Here is a 20,715-nt window from a genome sequence, read left to right as displayed (position 1 = left end):
AGTAATGCGAGTTGGCGAACTGTTCTTTTGTCCACACTTTAAACTGAGCTGCTATTTGCATACTCTCGACATAAAACTTCCATCTTATTTTGTCGCATGTTCTCTAAATTAAAAAAGAAATTGATTGTTGTTTCGCAAACGTTCACAAATTATGTCTTGCGTACATACATACGAGTAACTTCGACTTGGAAGTGTCCACCGAAGGGTCATATTGCACCGAGTTAATTGTTGGTACACGACCACCGGTGAAAGTCGGCCGTGCCTTCGGAAATGACTCATATTTGAACAAACAATATTCACATGTAAATTAGGCCGAAAGAATAACTCAAGTTTTAAGTTTCTCTTGGATTTTGAAACTGTTACGCACTAATAATGTTAATTTGATTTACTTTTGTAATAGGCGATAATTAATCTTCTGAATAGTGTTCAACCAGCCACATAATCGTATTACACCCATATTGGCATTCTGTAAAGTTCAGCTGCAAAAGCGTCTTGTGAGCTTAGCGCCGCGGTAGAGTACTCATTTAATTAAAATTAATTCTACTTCCATTTTCTTCAATGTTGTAACTATCTCATGTAACACAAGTCTTCTAAGACGTACACAACAACACACATGAAAGCACTGACATAAACATAAAAGTTACAAATTATTGATAAACATTTGGTACTTTCACTGGAATTCCATGTGGACGCGGTGTTCTGTCTCATTCACGGAGTATGGTATGGTGTGGTAGAGCGGGGGCGGCGTGCGGGATTGTTTTGACGGGGAAGCCGCAGCCGCGGCGGGGGCGGCGGCGCGCGGCGGCGGCAGGGCGCTCCGCCCCCCCTCCGGCTGCGTACCTGCGCGTGCGCCGCGATGCGCACCTCCGCTTCACCGCGCGCGGAAACGGCAGGTAGTTCGCGCTGCGGCGACCGCGGCTCAGTGCGCGCGCTCTCTCGCCGCCGGTGGTAGTGTCTGTGGTGCGCGGACGCACGCGCGAACCCGCGAGCATGGTGTCAGCACCTCGTTGGTGAAGTGCTCATCCAGTGAACTGCCCGACAGACGACATGTCCTGTGACAGGAGAATCAAGGGCTCGCGTCTCCTCGACCTGCGGTGAGTTCGCATCGCCGCACCATGCTTCCTGTCACGACCGATCCTTTGTTGAATCCTCGCTGTGACGTGTGTCCGTCTCTTTTCAACACGCTCTACCTGCCGACGAAACAGATGCTCTCAGTGCTTGTGTTGTGTCTCGGGTGTTCAACTATCCTATAAGAATGGTTCATAAATTGTTCACGATTGGAGTGCTATTATCTTCGCAGATGGTGGATGTAAGAACATAAATAATAGTACCATTATAAACGGACGTTTACAAGGATTTCCAAGTGGAAGAAGTAATTTTGCAATAATTCTAAGTCGGTAACGTTAACATTTCAAGACTCAAGTACAAAGTCATTAGTGTGGCGACCTTGACAGACTAAGTTACGACACTAGCGACCCGAACACACGTAATCTCGACGAAATTGGCGGTCACGATTTTCTCCTCAAGCCTTTATGAGGTTCTAAGCCTCCTAAATTTGTTATCAGATGCTGCTTAAAGTAAATTGTGGGACATTTGGCCGAACATCTGGATTAAAGTCACTCGCAGGTTTTGTAACAACAATGGCTTGTTTCTTAATCGTCGTCGGCTGATTGCACCATCTGAGTGTAAACGGGCTGTGGTATAGGTATAGCGGAGTGGGTCGCGCAGCCTTCTTTCTGGTGGAATGCAGGCGGTAGGGCAAGAGTGGCTCGGCGGAGCAGATGTGGGGCGCGGGCGCACTCCCCGCCTCGCCTCCCGGCCTTGAAAGGCTCTTGACCAGGCCAACTCCGCCGATGTCGTATTTATTGCAACCTCCACGATCCGTACCGGCGAGGTTATTGCTCCTCACCCTCACTCGACAACAATTCTTTTTCATGGGAACGCAACTGCGACCCTACGCCGCTGCTGCTAATGCTCGCTGTCTCCTTGAAGCGATTGTTCTCACGTCGATCTCGTTATAATGAATAAATACAATACTTATTACGTCATTGCTTAGCTAGTTTCCGCCTTCAAGTTTGGTAGTTAACGATGTGAGTCACGCAACTGACACGCTTCGTTATAAATTAACAATTATACAACATACGTATGTATACAAACAAATCAGAAGCGAAATAGCTGTTAGAGTGCAACGTCCCAGAACTGAAAAAACATTGCGAAGTAAGTACTTGGGACAACTGAGTTGTTTTTCGCAGTCGCAAACAGAATCTATAAATACACTCGTCAGGCGAGAACCCAGTCAGGATCGATGCCCAGCTAGCCCTAGGTGAAGGACGATTGTTCTCGGCGCATCGCCCCCTGCAGCACCACGCTTGCAGTAATGTGAATTAACGGGGTAGGATTGCGGCCGCTTTATCTTCATAAACATTGAAAGTAATACTTGTCAAGACATCAAATCGCGCTCTCTCGGATCACCATAAAAGCCCTTCTGCACCGAAAGGGAAAACAAGTTCCCATTCAAATCTAACTCCATTTTTGAAAGCTCTAGTCACCTACTTTAGCTCGTTAAATGGGTATTATGCTCGCCGGTGCGCTCACCTAAAGGAGTTGAATCAGCTGCCCGAGCATATGGCGGTGAGATCCACACTTCATAATGCGAATGAGGTCGGCATATGTTGCCGCTTTCACTCCCTCCATCACAATCGGTTACGCGTACATATTCATACGCGAATGTGACAAAATCGAAATCGCATTCATTACGATGACAACCCTTAAAAATGATATTTTACGAAGTATATAAAAGAAAGTTTGCAATTTTACTCTTGGCTGTACCTACTCAGCAACAGTATATGAGCGTGCGTGCTACATGGGCATAAATCTGTTTTGCTGATAGCTCCAACTTTATAACCGTGTACAATACAGATTTGTACATGATACTTATTTTCTAAATATTTCTGAAATTAAAGCTATAGGTAATTACCATAAACTGTGGTTAGAAATGAAATTAGTTTAGTTACCCTTACAATTTAGTATAAACGGAATGGTGTTCTAACAAAATGTTTAGTTAATTAGAGTTAGAATAAAGAGCGGAGTGGCGCATGCAAGCACACGCGCGGCCTTGTTAGTCGGGGGTAGTTTTTGCCGGCAGCAGCTGGCAACCCCACCAGTGAGTCACGACCCACGTCCTGTGTCTGTGCCCCACAGTCCGGGGTTCGTGTCAATGACCCCACTCCCAGCCCCATGCAGCACACATACGCCATACAATTTAACCAGTGCCCTTTGTACTCTCTATTATTTATAGCGTTTCAGATCATACAATGCAACCCTGTGCTTTTTATGTCTGCACGCTCCCGGATTATCCATTCTGCACGGACAAGTGAATGTCATTTTTGTCACTATTCAACTGGAATATGCTCGCTTCTATTCTATTCACATACTATTGCTCGCCACATGAATTTATGTTCGACTGAATTCGCCACCAGGAGAAAGGATGCCGCAAACGACTGGGAAATGTAAAAACTTTCAAAATATCAGCACGATATCCACCGTCACTGCATATTTACGAATAAATGAATGACATGGCTTTATACAGGTACCTTAATACGATTTATTAAGCGGCAACATGTAAAGTTTCCTCGTGAAGGGCAAAGACATTCCTTGGAGTTGAATGCACTACCCTACTTGCAAAATGAATAAAACGTTAATTACAAAATTGTTGGGTCGGCACTGTAAACTAGTTAAAATCAACTTTCTACATTGTGAGCTCTAATAGAGTAGTTTAATAGTAGCCTTCATTTGCAACCACGTGCAGTGTTAGGTTATATTTTGTTAGTAATAGCTTTAGAGGAACGTTTGTAGAATGACATTGGAGTTATGGTCGATTGGTCGATACCCGCGAGGCGTCGGCTCCGGCCACCGGCGCGCCTCGTACCGGTTTCCGAGACGCGCATTGTTGATCCTTCCACAAAACAAATGAAACAATCTCTTTTTTGCTGCCCGCGCTGAGGTCGGGCTCAAGTTTAAAGTTATACAACTCGCTCCAGCTCGCCCGTTGTATAACGCTAACAAGTGTACATATAATTTCAAGACCGTATACGTAGATATCATTGACATCCGTGCTCACGGAAGCGTCAGGCTCCTCATCACCAACGTGGGTCACGCTTGGCTGACGCGATTTGCTTAGCAAATAACACCGCTTCCTGCCTCCACACCGCGTTTATTATAAATGTATTTACCGGCATTTATAACTTAAAGTAATATTATGAACTTTGCGCTTCAATTCATCAGCCGCAATTCTAGCGAAAGGTTATTAAGTAAAACTTTAGTTATTACGTACTTTTTTTGATTCATATTCCCACATTCAAGCACTTTATTACTTTTCTGAAAGGTGTTCCTCCTTGTTAAATTCCTTATATACGCGTTCATTTCTCTTCACATTTTATACTTGGTACATTTATAAAATTTATTAACGTCCGAGAATTATACTGGTTTTCACTGACTTTCTTTATTTTTCAATATACTGTTTCAAGTACGAAGTGAATGTCAAAGACTCATTAAAATTAATAAAATTTTAGCAATTCGTGGGTGCGCCTTGAATTAAAAGAAAATCGATTTCTAGGTAAATCTTTTGTTATTAATGAAGTTCAAAATTGTAAAGGGATTGTGATTGTTCGTGAAGGTTTTTGTTGGCGGAACGGAGCATCTCTGATGGAGGTATAGTCGTAGCACATAACGACGAGCTGACGGGAGGTGCGAGCCCATGAATAATTCAGCTGAGCGGCGCCCGCGCCCTCCACCAGCGACCCAGCCTCTGCCGCCACGAATTTCAGGACACCCGCCGTATTGCGTCTATCTGCTCTTACCTTTGTGTTAACTTTCAATGTTCACCTAAACATTCACGTGTGCCTGTCCATTTTCTATTTGATTCTTGTATCCAATCATTCTACGTGCTCAAAGAGGACACATTACGCCGAATCCACTCCACTTTTAAATTTATCACGCACCATACTCTTACCCCTTTAGCTAAGTATGAATGCGGTCGCTTTTGTATTTCTCTTGATTCAGATTTGATTTTTCTAACAGTCTATTCGTCGTAGTGTTTTTGAATGGACACATTGTTCAATTACTTATTCATACAGTAAATAAGCACTATTCAAAAACAATGACGGTTGCTCGTCGATGACAAAGGCTCTTTATAAACGAACATCAAATACGTACAAAGAAAATATTTTTTTACGTTCAAGTTTAAATTTAACTAATTCACAGATATGCAATCGAACGTGTTGGGTTAGCCATTATTTTCCTTATACGTAGTAATCTATGTCAGCTGATCGACTCGGGCCGAGCTCGCGCCTGCCTCGCGTGCTTGTCATTGGTCCCATAATTTATACATACAACATGTAAAAAGATCCTTTTTAAAGCCAGCTTTAAAGAGACTAAACGAAAATTGCGGTTTCCACAAACTCAAAAGGGACGCCCTATGGTTGTAACCTTCCCTAACATAATGTAGAGGTAGGTGTAACTCAAACGCCCCACGCTTGTTTGCGCTCTTTACTGAAAAGCTTCTCTATTCGGCGTTTTATGTGTGTGCCAAAAACGTTTTTAAACTTTTAGAGCTAATACAGAAGACTGCTAGAAGCGTGGGAAACTTGGTTCAAATATTTAAAACGATCGAAGAAATACGACATTCTTGCAATAGCTTTTTACGGCTTAGTCTATCCGCGGCGATATATTTAAATATGTATATTTTCTGAAGATTTAAACATACAGCAGCGGTGGCCTAGTGAGTACATCTTGCTCTACAACTGCATCAAATATTCACGTAAGTGGAAGGGTAGTCTAAATAGCAGCGCCATGTGTAGCAACCATGTGTACATGGTTTAATATTTGCCACGGGAGACGTTAAGACGCGTCATAGGACGCAATTCGTCCCACCTCCATTTGGGTGCGCCTTGCGACTAATTTCGGAGAACCGTCCGCAGACGAATTTTAATCCCGTCCTGAGGGCGCTAACCTCGTCTACACTGAATATGGCGACCACACACAGAGCACAAATCAATCAATGACGTGGCTCATCAACTGTGGATAGTTCAACATCAAAGATGATTGTTTATCGACTAGATAAATGAACTATGTTTTAGAGGCGCATAAAAAATATATCAAATTTAATTAAAAAATCAAGGTAACGATAATGTCCATTGGATCCGGCACATGTTTGATCATTTCATTAACAGGGCGACCGGCGACGATTTGTTGCACGGCTTTAGTTCCAGGTAACGATTTGCCCAAATAACTGGAACGTGTTATTTCCCGAACTCACGTGCGTGTCGCTAAAAATAAAAACATTCACCTAGCCCTACGGTCTACCCAACTATCACCGGCTCGTGGAAATGTTCACGCAACCCGGAACATTTTACGTACATTAATATTTTAGATGACACGAAAGTATGGAGTTGGATCAATCAACGTCGCCCCCGCCTCTACGAGATATCTTTTATTCTATCTCGGGGGGTGCTGAAATTACTTAGATTGTTTCTCGAACATGAATAAATTTCAACTCAACATTAAGTTATTCATTCCTCATTAGATATGTTTCACGAAGAAGATATTGCTAAGTTTGCCATTCGGCTCCGCAGACGCGGGCTCATTCAGCGTCGCTAAAGGCATTTAGAGTCGGAGGGTGTGCTTATCTGCGGGCGGCGGCGGCGGCGGCGGGCGCGGCGGTGCGGAGGGAGGCGCGCGGGGCTTTGTTCTCGCCGGCCTCTCCGACCACTTAGAAGATTGCTCGGCTTTGTCTTCGCGCTACATTCTTTGTACTTCAGGTCTCGCCTCCAATTTGGGTTTTAGATTTACACGCGCCTTGAATTCGTTCATCTTATTGAAGTGGTAAACATTCCAGTTTCGATTTAATCGAACCTCCTTGTCTCATGTATTTAGACGCTGATTAAACATAATTAAAACTGGCTGGCACAAGGTAAATTGTTTTTGCATGTAATGTCGGCGCATAGCTTTGTAATAGCGATGCACAGACGTACAGGTAATTCATATGACACGTTTAAGGCCTACACAGCTCCTGGCACGAAGGCCGCGCTTAAATTGTTTTTGCCTTCGACTTGTTGTTATAAGCTATTGTGTGCCAATGCTAAGCCAACATTCAGTGACCTAGATTTATCCTTCACTTGTTGAAGTTTTTCTTCCGTTTTTGCTGGTAGTTATTGTACAATTTTCGATAACCGCTGCTATTAGCCAAACTGCGCTGGTGAACTCTTCGTGTTGCTAAGCATATATGCAGCTTTCTGCTGCGTCCTTATTCGCAATTTTTTAAGAGCTGTGTTGCAATCGTCAGCGATGCGGATTCCTATTATTTTCGCCGGAGCAACTCTGGCTATAAAACTGGTTACCTCAACATTAAACGTCAATTTAATATCTTTTCACTGAGCTCTGGCCGGTTCGAAAGGTCAGTGCAGATTGTTTTCACGACATCTGGATAGGTGCAGTTTTCTTTAATCTAGTTCAATTAGGTATCAATGAAAATCGACCAAGGTTTTACTTGGATAGCTAATTAAAATTTTAATAAATAGCTCAACTTTGACACCCACCAAAAAGCTACAGTATAAGTTCAGCTATAGAGCAACTCTGTTTTTTATCATAATAGATGAAATAAGAAAACTTTTAGACTAGTCAGGCAGACTTGTTTATGAATTAAATATCATGGTTTTAGTAAGGATTGAAGTTCGTTTTTTGCAATAGACTTTTACTACTTAGTCTGTTTTCATTAAGAGATAAAATATAAGAGACAGATGTGGTATAAAAGACGATATAGTGACTAAGATTGGGAAGGGGATGTTAAGTTGGTTTGGACACATAGAGCGGATGAAGGATAATAGGATTACGAAAGCAGTATATAAAGCAAACGTCGGTGGTAGTTCTGGCAGAGGAAGACCTTGAAGGATGTTTTGACCAAATTGGAGATGTCCTTAGAAAAGGTTCAGTACGGTCTACTCTGACCCAGCGTGCGTGTATGAAACGATTGATGAATGTGGAGGAAGCAAGAGAAGTGTGTCAGGATAGAAGCTAATGGAATTCCATAGTGTCTGCTTACGCCGGTGGGAAATAGGCGTGAGTTCATATATGTATGTTTTAATTTACAGAGATAAATGGTAGCGCAGCACTGTCCAGTTTAAAAGAGCGAAAACATGGCAAATCGAAACAATGACCTGTGATTAATTACATTATCTTTTCACTTAAACAAGCTGTGGGTTGGAAAGGGCAGTAAAGATCGACTGTGGCGGTACCAGGCGTGGCGGCGAAAGCAGCTCCCTTGACACGCTACGGCGCGCGCGCATTGCAGTCAAGGCTCGCGACTACCGCGCTGACCCGGCGCCTGCGCTAGCGCCACGCACTCGCGTTAATGAACAAACACTAACTAGTCCATTACTCATATCAATAACCGCAATCGATGCATTTTATCGACCTGCTTTATTATTATTATTACTAAGTATGCCCATTAGTTGGCTAAGTTTAGTTGATATTTTCGGCGAATATCCTTAAAACGACATTTGAATTGTAGATTAACAGTGATAAAGCAGGTATTACTTTTCATTGTATTGTTCTTTCTCGCATATCTGTGTACCTAGTAACAGATATAATCAAGGCCATTTAAAAATTTGCATGAATTCTAACAATACGAATGTCAACATTGTTGCCGTTATGTAGGTCAGCCGAACAACAGTATGGCGGATAGAATGGTATTTTATTCATATTCATCATAAACAGTAAGTTCTGACTCGCGAACGGGATTTTCCTACAATTGCTGACTAACTTAATATATTCTCGATTTATTTTTTTGCGAATTTACGCGTCGGCCGTGTTCTCGGAAAATATTATTTTATTAAACAAGCTAGAATTATGTTAAATAAGGAAACTAAGTACGATACGGGTGACCGTGGCACAATAGCTTCATTAAAATATGGTGGAGGCGCGCACATCCTTGACACACGGCTAGCGTGCGCCGGCGCACCACCGCACCGCATCGCTTGTTATGTAATCATCACCCACCAGTATCATTATTCAACACCTCTTATATCATACCACCTGTCAACCACAGCCAACAACATACGAGTCAAAACAAACACGATCATTACCGCTACTACTTCACTCTATATCAAAGAATCTAACGCGCACCTCATTTACCTAATTTGGCTGTATACTGATTTGTTCAGGTCATGGCTGAAGGTATAAAGTTTTATTACTTAGCTCGTGTTACGAAATTTGAATACGCATGCCAACTTTGTTGGTACAAGACTGACAAGATAAACTAAAATGTTAAGCCAAAGTCACATTAAATATTTCCCACAAGGCGTAAAGAAATCCTAGGCCAAAACGTTACCTTCGATATAGGAAATGTGTTGTTAGTAAAATTTGCAAAATCAGAATGGTGTGTACAAGGTATCCGCAGGGAAACTGCAAAGTGGGTTTTTCCTTGACACGAGGCTGTTGCAACGCTGCAACCGACACAAGGCCGCGACACGCCCTGCCGATTATTTAATTGTTATTTAAACCGAAGACACTCCATCGTCATAAAGTGTCGAGGCCTGCGGACAAGAAAACTAAGCCGAATAGAAAATTAGATTCGATCGAGGCCACTCAAATGACGCCGCCGCTAGAAAAATTAACCTTTACCCATTACATTGGAATCATACAACGATAACCCGCACATAATTAATTGCATTCAAGCAGTTTGTTTGTAAATACATTATAATGTGTTATTTACGGCATTTGCTTACACATTTGTTAGTGATATGACATCAGTAGGTACTATTGTGAACATGAATATCGATGCTGGCTGTATAGTCAATATTTATACGAGCTGTAGTACGTTGCTTTCTCCTTTGTTTTATTAACTGTACCTTGGCAATCATGGAGATGTATGACTATATGTACATGTATATTGTGGTCTTGGTTCGCGATGCAGATTGTCAGCTGCATTTCTCAGAGGTGTCGTCGACTCGACTAGTCTTGAATCTTGATTAACTCAAGTCTAACCTTGTTCTTGTTTTTTGCCTAGTTGCATTCGGGTTTCGCTTGCCTCTCTAAATCGCACCAGTACTATTGAATTTCACATGCGCCCATGAGTCTTATCTAACACGGCTTAGAATCCCACGAACGGATAAATATTAAATATTTGAGACGCGATAAGCAAGCCTTACCCACGAAGCTTATCTCCTCGCAAAAGAGATTACCAACTTCGACTATCAATTTGACAAAGTTTTGTGAGCAAGCCTTTGGGGCGTTATAAAGGGTTTAAATTCTAACTGTGACAATCCGCAAACCGAACATGATATGTTACATTTATTTAGAGCGTATATATTACAACGAGTATCTACAATAAATTACACGTAGGGTCACCAGGAGGTGGATAAGGGTATCAAGTGCACATTTACTACATTTACTTTTTGTTTTTGTACATGAAATCCATGATTAATTTGATTTGGTATATATAATTGGTATAATTTGATTATGTTTTGTTTTTTTTTAATTCTGTGCAATAAAGTATATTTGATTTGATTAATAAATAATAACAGAAACCCAAAATGGTATTGACTTTCCCGCCAGCACCTACACATTATTGAATCTTGGTTGGTTAGTAATAGTATGTATTTGTTTAAGATTTATAGCGAGCATTGCTTTGTATTAAAATTAAATATTGCAATTTCCGAAGCGGCTGTCGTAACACGGCCCTGGACCCACAGTCGCCACTTTCTACCTACACCTTAAGAAAAAGTTAAGTGTTGTACGCAATACATTCGCACATTCAGACAAATACCTCGACTTATTTAATAAAAGGTATAAGTAAATATAAAAGGGTTAATAAGAATAAAAGGGTTTATTTTTAAGAAAACATTAAACCGTTTTCAAACGGTTTGCTAGAATTAATAGACCAATCAAAAACCAAGATTACCCTGAAATTACCCCCGGGAGAGAGCCGATTACGTTCGCTGGATGCATAAAATATTATACTCAGTCACGCAAGGTCAAAAAGCGGACCCGACATATGGCAGCATCGCATACGAATATCTACGAAGATATTACGAAAAAGGTAACACAAATGAAAGGGTAAAATTTTAGACCCGATGTTAAGCTTTCTGAATCATGTAAACGTTTTAAAAAGCTTTTTTTTTTTTAAATAAATTATCTCATTTAGGAAACTTTAATTTGTACTTTAAGCACTGTTTGGGACCGTACCGATTTTAAATTCTGTTAAATAATAAATGTTCGTGCTGTAATCCAATTAACAATTAATCCTCTCGGCGAGCTTTCGGTATTCAATCCAGTTTCGGATAAACGTTTCAATTTCGCCCGTAGACGACGTTTCTGTTTGTACACCGAGTTAAACTCGCCCAATCAAGACTTTATTTAAATTGAGGCCTTGACCATGTAGCTATAGATACTACTATCGTACATAACACTCGCGCTTAGCAACAAATGTGCTGAAACATGATTGACTCTAAGCTTCTAATTGAATTTGACAGGCCAATCAGCGATAAAGCGTAATTAAAATATTACATATAATTGCAGCGGTTGTCTAAATCATGAATGTTAAATGAAACATCATGATACTAATTTTATAAATAATACAGATTTTTACACACGTTTATTAGATTGCGTAGTTCTTCTTTCAATTGGTAAAGGTGTAACACGGTACCTACGACTAAGTCGGAAATTGATGAAGATTGTTTCTTTGTATGCAATCGTGTCTTGCAAATCTGATAAACAACTGGCTTGCAGATAATTCCTCGAATTAGCAGAGTGGAAAAACGAGCAACAATACGGGAAGTATCCAGTTAAAGTTGTATCGCAAGAAAGAAGTCTTAGAAAAGTCAGAGGCGGGGCGAAAAGTTTCCTGTTTGAGCTGCGCAATGAGTTCAGTTGCCAACTCCAATACTTCGCCGCTTCCGCGACTTCTACTTCGACAATTCACACTTACACGTGCTCTATTGTTTACCAAGTTCAATGAGCCGTCTGTCAGCCGTTACATCTCAGAATTATGATACTACTATCCTCCGTAGGATAATAGGTACTACGCACTTCGGCGTTTCGTTGTAAATTATAATTTAAACGAATTATGTATTGATCGCTTGTCGGAGTTTATACTCGTACTTTGTTATGAAGACCCCAGAAAATAATTTAGAAGGAAAATTGTACAAACAATTTTAAAAGTGGTTTTCATAATGTGCAGCGGTGAAATTATTCAATCTGAACGGATTTAGGTAAACCAATCTGTAGATGAGCGGTGCGGCGGCGACGTACCGGGAGGGAGCCACCGCAAGCGAGTCGATGACTCGTGAATGGATGCAAGGATGGGATATTATTTGGTGTGGCGACGTGATGTCACTCGTCTAGTTCATTGTTCGGGTGCGTTGGCACACGCTAATGTAGTCGGCCTAGCGCTAGCTGCGCCGGTCCCATTCACCTCTCACCGAGGGTGAACGGCTACGTACAGTCACCGACACCGTTATATCTGTCAAAATTAGACACACTGTTGCTAGAGAACGTTCTAAATTCTGTGTCCATGGCACCTATTGTTTCGCCATGAACAAACCTTTCCACAGACCACACAACCCGCACTAAACTACAATGAAAACCGAACATTTACAAAACAAACTTGTACGAGGAATTAACATCTTTCGTGACTATACGAGCACAAAGTGGCCTTTGGGCGCCGGCGCAGTACCTTACGGTTAGCTCATTTTGAAAATGTGATTACAACTGCAACTTTGCACAATGCAAAGTGAACCTCAGTGCAATGAACAGTTGCTGTTTTTCCCACGGCGCCGTTTTACTTGCATAGCTATGATATCACTGCTATTTCAGCAGAATACTAATTTTACCTGCCCCACGGGCAGAGCCTTACAGTTTAGATTCAAACTGCCTGCCTAGGGCAATGAAACAGCGCAATAAAATTCAACGCCTCTTATTCACTCGGATTGCCAATCTCAGTCATTTTGTTATTGGTATTACTAACATATATTTCCATTTGTTTTCCTGTATACTTTTCCGGTTTAAAAGCAATTAATAAAGCCTTGTTAGTCATATTTTCTTGTTAACTGTATTGATATTTGGGAAATCCTGTTTTACGTCGTCCAGGAACACGATGTTGTAGATCAATTCGGGCGTACGTAGTTAGATATAGCGTAGTATCGGGTTGTGTCGTCACAGCGGCGTCACGTGTCCAGCCGGTTTGTTTACTGTCCTGACCGCCACGTGAACCGTGTGTATCGCCCACTATCGGACGAATATTATGACCGTTCACCTCCGATTAATATAACTTATCGCACGTCGTCTACTGCACTTGTAGAATACCCAGAATTGTCGTAAAGAACGTAATACTTTGCCAACTTGCCGAGCCCGAGTCATACTAAGTATAATTCGTCGCACGGTGATGTTGTACTGTTGTACCAAAGGGGACGCATTCACTGCCTTTCACTTCCCGCTTTTGTCATGCGCCGCTCTAGGCGACGGAAAGGCAGACGGCCTTGTGGCTTGCGTGCCTTCTAGGCGTCCCTTCCCATCAGCCACCACAGCTCCCGATGATATCATTCACTCCACTAAACCAACCAATTATGCTCAACTCGCGCGCACGGAGAAGACTGACGCCTATTATTTGGAAGTCAGCTGCCGACACGTTGCCGCCGTAATTAAAGATTTACTGTGTAATTACATGACATCACAACAGGAAAAAATAAACGATCAAATGGTCATAGAACATTCGCATGTGTTGTTGGGCCGAGGCCCCGCCATGGCCGCGGTAACCTTGGCTTTTGAGCGGCAACTTTCACGGTTAGACGACCACTTACATAAGATGCGCCTTACGCCCAAGCATCCAATGACGACACAACCACTCGCCGACCAAACCAGTTTCTTGACAATAGAATTGTGTAACTATCATAATTACGTCTGCAAATGAAATGGAACCCACATTGTATGCACATTTTGTAAAAGGTCTTTGTTCAAATTGCTGCAATTATGCACCATATGCATGTGAAATGAAGACATTTTTCTTAAAACAATACTGATATTACGTATGAGTTCACGCTTTATTTGTATAGTGAACCTTTGGAGTATGATTCTTTGTTTAATTCGTGATGATAGCCTTCTTCGTTGTCGTATTGTTACGGAAGTGGGTTTAGAGATTGGAAGGAAACTCACTAAATCCAAAGGAAAACGAATTTATTCTCTACACATGCTACAGTACTTGCATAGAGCTACGCTGTTCAACTCCGTCACCGTCTCTTAATTTCGCACTTAACACACCATTTGAACACTACGAAACACTGCACTTAACTGCATTAACTGCTTCTTCCACTATTTCTTTACTCTCACTTTACCACTTCTCCTTACCGCTTCGATCACTTTAAAAACTGAACTGGCTCCCCTTGCTCTTCCCACTCCTTATATACCCTACAGTCACACTCTCGGGTGGACCTCCCAGACCATTCCAGTAAAGAAAGAATAGCTGTTATGCGTCAGAAAAGGATGCTGCCTGGAGCAAAAAAAAAAGGACGATTTTACGATGACGATGACTCTAGTCGCGAAGTTTGTTTATAACAGATTTGACGTCGTCAATCCGTCACAATATACGTATAACAGCATATCCCTTGGGATTACACTTGCTGTTATGGTGGAAGGATTCATCAATGTGGGTATTATGTTGTCACCAATAACTTGTCCGACATAACAAAGTTATAAGGACGCCATTCTTTTAGAGTATCTCACATACAAACGCTTCCTTGTAAAAAGATCGCAGGCCACGTCTGACTAGACTATTCTTAATATGAGGATGTTAATGTTGTGTTTGTAATTCTAACAAGATTTGTTTCCTCGTTGCGTTGTTTCTTAATGTGTCACCTGATTGGGATGGCGGGCGGATTTAAATCCGAATATCTTCCACCTTATTTTGAAAACTAACTTAGTATTGTAAGTTTTTGTTACTAACCATATGGATCTTATGTTGCCGGAATAAATAATTTTTGATTTGATTTGTTGCAGGTACAAGAGCGGGGTGCGCTCAGTGAGGAGCGCGGGCGGCGGCGGCGCGGAGGAGGCGCGACGCGGCGGCCTCAAGGCGCTGCCGAAGCGCGCCCGAACTCGCTGCAGGTAAGACACATAAGTATACGTAAACCTTTACATACATACATATATTATAATCACGCCCGTGTCGTGGTATCTAGAGTCATAATAATAATAAAAAATGCATACTATTTGCACCTTGTGCTTATGCTGCGTTTCCATTGACGCGAAGCTGTGCGGAGATGTGCAGGAATCGACCAATCACCGTGAGGGAAAGAGTGACAGAGCGTCTTCGTTTTTCGTTCTCCCGAACGCTGTGATTGGTCAAATCCGCACATCTCCGCTCTTCTCCATCCATCTCCGCGTCAGTGGAAACCCGGCCTTGTTGATTGTGGAACTAAGTCGCTTTTATGTATGTAGATCATATATTATTGCAACACTAAAAATACTACAACGTTCTACTCCCTTATTTAAGTAGTAATTAGACGATAACTAGAGACTGATTAGAGGGTAAGTAGTCGATACATGAGCCATGTCAGGGGCCTTTGGCGGCTCAATAGTAACCCTGACACCAGGGTTGACGAAGTTGGTACTCCGCCTCACAACGCTCACGATAGAAGAAGAGAAGAGGATAACTGTTATTGGCTATAGTTTAGTAAGTAACATTGTAAAACAATTAGATTAAGCTGTTGTTATCCCAAAATAAATAAATAAATAAGTCATCAACAAGACAAGCAGCTGCCATTGCCGATGATGAACTGATAGGTTCTCAACTCACGGCCCCAATAGATAGTCCATGCATACATACATAGTCTAATGAGATATAGTCGTGAGCTTGTTATGTTTATGTATGTTGACAGCTTGCAACCACGAGCTAAGTTCTTCATTTTGTTGTTGTTTCCAGGGGCATGAACATGGGTCAAAAGTTGTCCGGCGGAGTGAAGTCTGTGTCGCGGGAGTGCACGGCGCCGTTCAAGGCGGTGGTGGCGCGCGAGCTGGCGCCGGAGCCGCCCCGCCCCGCGCGGCTCGACGCGCTGCTCGACGCGCCGCCCGCGCACCCCGACACGCAGCTCAAGCACGCCTGGAACCCTGATGACAGGTATGCACGCTACACTCCATCTATGTCTGTTATACCCAGCCATCGGGATAGGTAGTGCCATTTGAGGTCAATAACGGTGAACGTTGTGGTTAATATGGATATGACCACGAGACTAAGGGTGGTATTAATAAACTAATCTCAGCTTCGAGACTGCCCTCAAGATCATGTCAATGTGACAGTTCTCATATAAAAAAAGAGACTTGAGCATGATCTTGAGGGCAGTCTCAGCTGAGATTCGTTTATTAATACCGCCCTAAGGTGTAGAGTTTGTGAAGTAAGGACTTGTAGAGTTAACAGCTTAGCTCTACATAAGAACTTATAACTTTTTGACAGTGCGAGCCATACTGGTCTCGTCTAGGGAACATTTTACATGAAATATTTTTGGTGGGATTAACTTAACGAGAAAATTCAAATTATGTTGCTCGTATTTACAGCACCTACCACTCTACTCCGGTATTTTCCCCTAAAAAGTAGCATGGAGAATGCTACACCTACAAGAGTGTGGCTCTTAAATTAGTGATGTGATTCATAGTAGAGATGTAATAAAATATCTAGTAGTTGCTAGCATTTGATTACATTTGTAATTACCAAAAACTTATCACCCATAGAACATTAATCCCTCAGCCAATTCCATGCGTCATTTAACACTATCACTATTAAGTACTTTGAGGGAATTCTCAGATCCCTCCTCCGGGAGCAATGTTAATAGATCTGTCTGGGTCGATGCGACCTCAGCTCAACCCCTTTCAATCAATCTTATTTGGTCAAACACTACGTTATTAATCATCGCCATCTTAGTTGAAAATGACGTGTGACTAGTCGGTTTTAAACGGCTGTGACAATTTCTCAATTAAATTCTGTTAAAGGTACCTTATAATAATTTCTTTGTTATGTCTATTAGGAGAAAAGTCCCATTATAAGGTCATTCAAATAAGACGTTTCAAAACTACAAAAAAAACTATGAATCAAGAAAATATAAAAATTTGCCTGAAATTCTTCCGAATAGTGATGCTTAAGAGTTTGCTTACCACGGTATTCGACCACGGCTATCTCCTAAACATCACTATTAGTTCATCTCTATTTGGCGCACATTGAATTAAGCATGACGTCGCATAGCCTATAACCACCGGTCAATCAAGACGCTTCTAGTGACACCTCATTTATTAAATTCTGATAAGTGGTTTAGAAGTTAGGTGGGAACAGACGTGCATACACAACATACATAGCGGTCAAACACATAACCCTCCTTTTTGCTTCGCTGCAGTTGGGTAAAAAAAGTGGAATCTTGTCTATAAGATTTGAAATTATGTAACTTATCCCTTAGGAAGAAGATTAGGGAGAAGATTTAAGATGTACAAATGTCAATATAAAGACATTACCAAAAAAAGAAATGATTAATAAGTAAGTATGTGTGTGTTTTCATATAATTTGTGATTTCTCTCTTTCCGCGCTGTGTTCTTCTTCTCCGCGTAAGCGAGTTTATAAAAAAGTTTACGTACTTTATTGTTTATGAAATTCACATCCCTAGACCTTTTTTTCCTATTTTATTTTTTCGCAGTCTAATGCTTTCATTCCTCTGTTGCCTACAGAGGAGAGAGAGGAATGAATCAAGGACGTTAGGCACCTCTTTCAGTATCTATCCCAACACCTCTTTCCTTAATTAAAAGCGTCCGTGCCTTATCGAAATTATCAATTAATAAAGCTGACGAAGCGTCTACGGTATTAAAATAGTTACTTTTTCTACTCAAAGGAATCATAAACAAGCCTGTTATAAGATACCATTGATTATGATTATCAACAACTTCAAAAAAGTTGTATTTTCCCGCAACATGATAACTGGGATGGTGAAGAATGCAGCTAAATGACCCTTACCGGATGTTCGTCATGTCTTGACGAAGGTAAGGTCATTTAGCGCAACTCGATAGAGGGAGGTTTATTTTCTTCTCTGATTTAACAATTGGCCTACTTGACAGTTGTAACAATAAAATATGAAATATGCCGGATATGGTAGTTTATCATTTAACGATAATTAATAATTATCCAATAGCTTTTATTATTAAGATCATTTTGAATTATCATATTATTACAAAATAAAAATGCAATTTTTTTATCTGTGTATTACATGAACCGAAACACGGGCGAAACAAGCTTTTCGTGTAACGTCACATTTCAATAAATAAACTGTCAATGTATATTTTGTGACGTCATAATTGTAGAAAAATGTGTTTTTTTTCCGTTACATAAAGCTTTTTCGAGAAATAAAATAATTATTTATATTTTTTTAAATAATTATCCGAAAACTACAAGTAGCCAATTACTACCACATAAGATTGATGAAGGAACGAAGCGAAACCTAAAATCAACATAAACTTAAAGTCGGAATTACTTTCTTTTCCATAAAATAAAACTACAATTAATCTAGAAGCTATAAAAAATATGAAACAAAAATTGACTTGACCGGCCTTCTAACACCTTAATATCTTATAGTAGTACTATTATTTATTGTTCTTATAGTGAAAACCACGTAAGTGCCATGTAAGGCGACAAATACCACCTTAGGACTTCTTATCAAAAGTGTCTGCTTGTTGCCTTGTCTGTCTCTACTAACCATCTACCGTCATAATTCCAGATCATTAAACATATTCGTGAAAGAAGAGGACGCTTTAACCTTCCACCGGCACCCGGTGGCGCAAAGCACGGACTGTATCCGCGGCCGCGTTGGGTACTCGCGAGGGCTCCACTGCTGGGAGGTGGTGTGGCCGGCGCGGCAACGGGGAACACACGCGGTGGTGGGCGTCGCCACTGCGCACGCGCCGCTGCATTCTGTTGGCTACCAGAGCCTCGTCGGCGCCACGGATCAGAGCTGGGGATGGGATCTTGGCAGAAATAAGGTTGGGTTGGGTTGTGGCTTACGTTACTGGGTTATTTACTACTTTAGGAGTCGAAGAAGTGGCTCAATAATAACTTTGACATCAGGGTCTCCAAGTCGGTTATCGGTCTACCAACCCACACAGGAGAAGAATATATTATTATCTGACCCAAGTTTCATTCAAATTGATCTATAAAATGGCGGTCATCATCAGTCAATCAGCCCGCATCATCCCATTGCTGGGTATAGGCCTCCTCCATTGTGCATCAGTCGTTAAAGTCTACATTTATTTTGTGTTTGTTAACTCCACTAAACTTGTACAGACATAGAATTGGATGATGTCAATGAATCCCAAGATTATCCTTAATAAAAAAAACTCTAAGTGAGGTGTGGGTACTTATTAAATCTTGCCATGAATGTGCGTCTGACACCTCAGATGGGGTATAGTCGTTAGTTTATGTTTATTTTTTTAATTTGTACACATTCAAAACAGACATAAGGAACATACAAAGAAAACAGATAGTGCAGATAAGCGTATCTCTAAACACTAGAGATTTCTTCCAGAAAAAAAACTGAAAAAATCGCGCGTGTAAAAAATGTGTAAAAATCTACCCAAAACTGACGAGACCCTCAACATTTCCAGGTGTACCACAACGCGAAAGGCACAGGCGGAAGCGGCACAACGTACCCGGCGCTACTCCGGCCGGACGAGCAGTTCCTCGTCCCGGATCGGTTGTTGGTAGTCCTGGACATGGACGAAGGCACGCTGGCCTTCTGCGCCGACGGCCGCTACCTGGGCGTGGCGGCGCGCGGCCTCCGCGGCAAGACCCTGTATCCCATCGTGTCTGCCGTCTGGGGACACGCCGAGATTACTATGAAGTATATTGGCGGGCTTGATCGTGAGTATCTGAATGTATATTTAGTTACTACTGTCACATCCCGGACACTTTACACAAAACACCACATTTTACACAGTCACTGCGCATTGATGTTATCGTACACGCGCATGACATCTGAAGACCGAGGGGGGGTGAGGTAGACCTAGCTCAGCCGCTGGTGGGGAGCGGAGAGTTCCCGTTCTATACGTAGTATTATTCTCTTTATGTTGATGTTAAGATGGTAGACGATTGATATCAAGTGGTTTCCGGGATTTGTGCCCGGCTAATGGCAATAGGTTCGCCCTCTATTCCATGGAATTAAACAAAGCTGGTGATAAGTGGGTGTACATACACTATACATCTCTGCCTGCCCCTTCGGAGATACAGACGTGATGTTATGTTACTGTTTGCATTCTAGCCATCGTGGGCACGAATATGAGCCACGATATATGTGACTAATTTATCATCATCTATTCATCTTATCAGCAGTAATGAATACTTATTTATTTAGAATTATAAGAAAGCAAAATAGCAACAACGTACGTGCTATTAAATGCTAAATGAACAATAATGATGCGTGCTGGTAACGTAAACATTAAATTGCGTGCTCCGTAATCCGTACAAATAATGACTCATCATTTACTCAGTTTTAAGTGCATAGTGCTGCTGATTCTGCCAGAAAAACGCACAGCTCTAAAAATAATCCTTCCCTTACGACGAATACAAGACAGAGATCTAAATGTAGAGCTGTCAAATAAAATTCAAAATAAGTTGACGTACGTAGGTAGGTACTAGTTCGGTAT

General features: G+C 41.5%; 1 protein-coding gene across 7 annotated transcripts in view; it reads left to right on the top strand.

Annotated features, from left to right (window-relative positions):
* LOC126373580 (protein gustavus) overlaps positions 1 to 20,715 on the top strand; it is an 89,273-nt gene that overhangs the window by 64,148 nt on the left and 4,410 nt on the right. For 6 of the 7 annotated variants that reach the window (XM_050019760.1, XM_050019755.1, XM_050019757.1 and 3 more), the window contains 4 exons: positions 15,046 to 15,153; positions 15,971 to 16,165; positions 18,795 to 19,056; positions 19,678 to 19,933. In XM_050019760.1, the coding sequence (XP_049875717.1) occupies positions 15,975 to 16,165; positions 18,795 to 19,056; positions 19,678 to 19,933 (709 nt within the window). In that variant the 5' untranslated portion in view covers positions 15,046 to 15,153; positions 15,971 to 15,974. Of the gene's footprint in view, positions 1 to 888; positions 1,095 to 15,045; positions 15,154 to 15,970; positions 16,166 to 18,794; positions 19,057 to 19,677; positions 19,934 to 20,715 lie in introns of those variants that run through there. The other variant, XM_050019759.1, reaches the window with a different exon arrangement.

The sequence above is a fragment of the Pectinophora gossypiella genome, chromosome 16 (genome assembly GCF_024362695.1).
Source record: "Pectinophora gossypiella chromosome 16, ilPecGoss1.1, whole genome shotgun sequence".
In the NCBI taxonomy this organism is placed as follows: Eukaryota; Metazoa; Arthropoda; class Insecta; order Lepidoptera; family Gelechiidae; genus Pectinophora; species Pectinophora gossypiella.
The sequence above is the reverse complement of the archived record's forward strand: the minus strand, read 5'-3'. Positions and strand labels throughout refer to the sequence as shown.